This window comes from Helobdella robusta (assembly GCF_000326865.2).
Source record: "Helobdella robusta unplaced genomic scaffold HELROscaffold_74, whole genome shotgun sequence".
Taxonomy (NCBI): Eukaryota; Metazoa; Annelida; class Clitellata; order Rhynchobdellida; family Glossiphoniidae; genus Helobdella; species Helobdella robusta.
Window position 1 is genome coordinate 514,044 of NW_008705420.1, and position 2,814 is coordinate 516,857.

Consider the following 2,814-nt stretch of genomic DNA (forward strand, 5'->3'; position numbering starts at 1 on the left):
CTACTACTACTACTACTTCTACTACTACTACTACTACTACTACTACTGATACTACTACTACTACTGCTACTACTACTACTACTGCTGCTGCTACTACTACTACTACTACTAATAATAATAATAATAATTAAAATAATAATAAAACATAACTCACGTACAAACTCATAAAAAACAAACACCCAGTAAGTTAACACACACACATATACACACATACTAGCACACATACAATACAACAATATTAATAATAATAATGAAGATGCTGATAATGTAATTAAATAATTATAACCTAGCTAACTAATTAATGCAATAACATAAATTATTTGCCTGAAAAAAAGAATAAAATATAAAAATATTTAAAAAACTGGAAAAAAACAAAGAAAAAAAAATGTTTTGAAAACATTCTAAACATAGACATCACAGACAAGTAAATTATTTATCTTCTCTCGTTTAGGTACCGACATTTTGAATTATACATCTACTTCCGGCATAGGAAAACATTTCAAAAGATTGTAAATAAGCTTTCCAAAAAATGTAAAAACATTGTGAGAAAAATGGTATGTTTTTTTTTGTTTATGTATGTATATTGAGTATGTATGTCTATGTATGTGTGTGTGTGTATGTATGTGCATATGTGTTTCTGTGTGTGTTTGTTTGTTTGTGTATGTACGTACGTAAGTATTTATGTATGTATGTATGTATGTATGTATGTATGTATGTATGTATGTATGTATGTATGTATGTATGTATGTATGTATGTATGTATGTATGTATGTATGTATGTATGCATGTAGGTATGTTTGTATGTTTGTTTGTTTGTTTTTCTGTTTGTTTGTATGTTTGAAAACAAACATTGTTTTGGCTTCTACACCTGTTTATTACGCTGGGGCAAATAAATTATACACATTCTGGATGCCTTTGATGGCTGACTGACTGAATGAGTGAGTGAATAAAAGAATGAAAGAGTGAGTGAATAAAAGAATGAAAGGGTGAGTGAATGAAAAAGTTAATAAATGAATAAATAGATAAATGGATGGATAGATGGATGGAAGGACCGTAAGATGCAAAAATTAATTGATGAATAAAACAATTAACATTTCGAAAGATTTTTCAAAATGATGAAGAAGAAGAAGATGATGATGACGATGATGGTTATGATAATGATTCTAGGAATAGTACTGATAATGATGATGGTGGTCACGATGATGATGATGAGGTTAATTTTATTTGAGGTGAATTTTTTCCATTACCGTCAACAACAGTATCATCACCACCACCACCACCACCATCATCATCATATTCATCACTATAATCATAACCATCACTATCTTCATCATCATCATCATCATCCTCTTCATTTCAATCCTTATTATCTGTTAAGTAACAATCTTGCGCCAATCCCATAGCGGTTTGTATCTACGATGATTAATTGATTTTGAGCTTTGTTTGTTTGTGCGAATGTTTGTATGTATGTCCGTATGTATGTATGTATGTTTGTATGTATGTATGTATGTTTGTATGTATGTTTGTTTGTATGTATTTATGTATGTGTATATATATGTATGTATGTATGTATGTATGTATGTGTATATATATGTATGTATGTATATGGGTCGTGTTAGTTAATTGAGGTTAAAAAGGTATTGACATCATCTTCCACCCATCTTCTTTCATCTTTTATTTGCGGCACCATCCTTCCATCCATCCATCATTTTATTCTTTCAATTGTTACTTTTATTTCCGTTAGTTAGTTCGTTTGTTCGTTCATTCATTTATACAATCAATTTTTTTCATTTGTTCATTTCATTCATACACGCATTCATATGTTCATTTGTTAACTTGTATGTTTAATCATATGCTTATTCATTTACTGTGAATGAATGAGTGAATGAATGAAAAAATGAATGAATGAATAAATGAATGAATGAATGAATAGATGAATAAATGAATGAATGAACGAACGAATGAAAGAACGACGGATGGATTGATGGACGGATGAATGAACATCTTAGCCCGGAAGTCAATAAAATTTCACACAACGTCTTGAAGATAACCAGACAATAATCTCGAAATCGTTGATGATAATGATGGCAGTGGTGATGATGAGGATGGCGATGATGATAATGATTGTACTGATAATGATGGTAGTTTCAATGATAAGAATCACTCATTTTCACGCCAACTGTTATGGCGTACTAAAATATCGTCATCATCACCATCACCGCCATCATCTTCGTCATCGTCATCATTTTCAACCTAACCCCCTCCCCCCCCCCCTCCCCCCACACACACACACACACACATACACGCATACTGCGTCTCCAATCAACTTAATTGTAACTGATTCCTTTAAAGAATGCAATTTACTTTTTAATTTTTCCCATCTACCTTTAATGTCCGTTATACTATCTCTCTCTCTCTTTCTTTCTCTCTCTCTGTCTCTCTTTCTCTATCTATCTCTCACTCTGTCTTTTTCTCTCTTCTGCTCTTTCTTTATTCCTTTATCGTTTTTCTTTCTCTTCTCTCACTCTCTTCCATTTGGTTTTTTAAATTTAATTTTATCATTTTGTGTAACTATCACCATGTCTTTCTCTGTCTCCCTTTGTCATCTTCTCTACATTCTCTCCTTCTCTCTATCTCACCTGTATATCATGCCTTCCTTCTTCTTATTGAATTCTCTACACTTTCGCTTTCTCTCTATCTCTCTTGCCTTCCTACTTCTTACTGAATTCCCTACACTCTTTCTTTCTCTCTATCTCTCTTGCCTTCCTTCTTCGTACTGAACTCTCTACACTCTCTCTTTCTCTCTTGCCTTCC

At 32.1% G+C, this 2,814-nt stretch overlaps 1 protein-coding gene across 1 annotated transcript in view; it reads right to left on the minus strand.

The window, feature by feature from the left end:
• Positions 1-2,498: 2,498 nt before the first annotated feature.
• Positions 2,499-2,814, minus strand: part of HELRODRAFT_194355 (hypothetical protein) — a gene marked incomplete at both ends in the record, with an annotated part of 2,978 nt that continues 2,662 nt past the window's right edge. The window contains one exon of the mRNA XM_009031467.1: positions 2,499-2,528. Within this exon, the coding sequence (XP_009029715.1) occupies positions 2,499-2,528 (30 nt within the window). The remainder of the gene's footprint in view (positions 2,529-2,814) is intronic.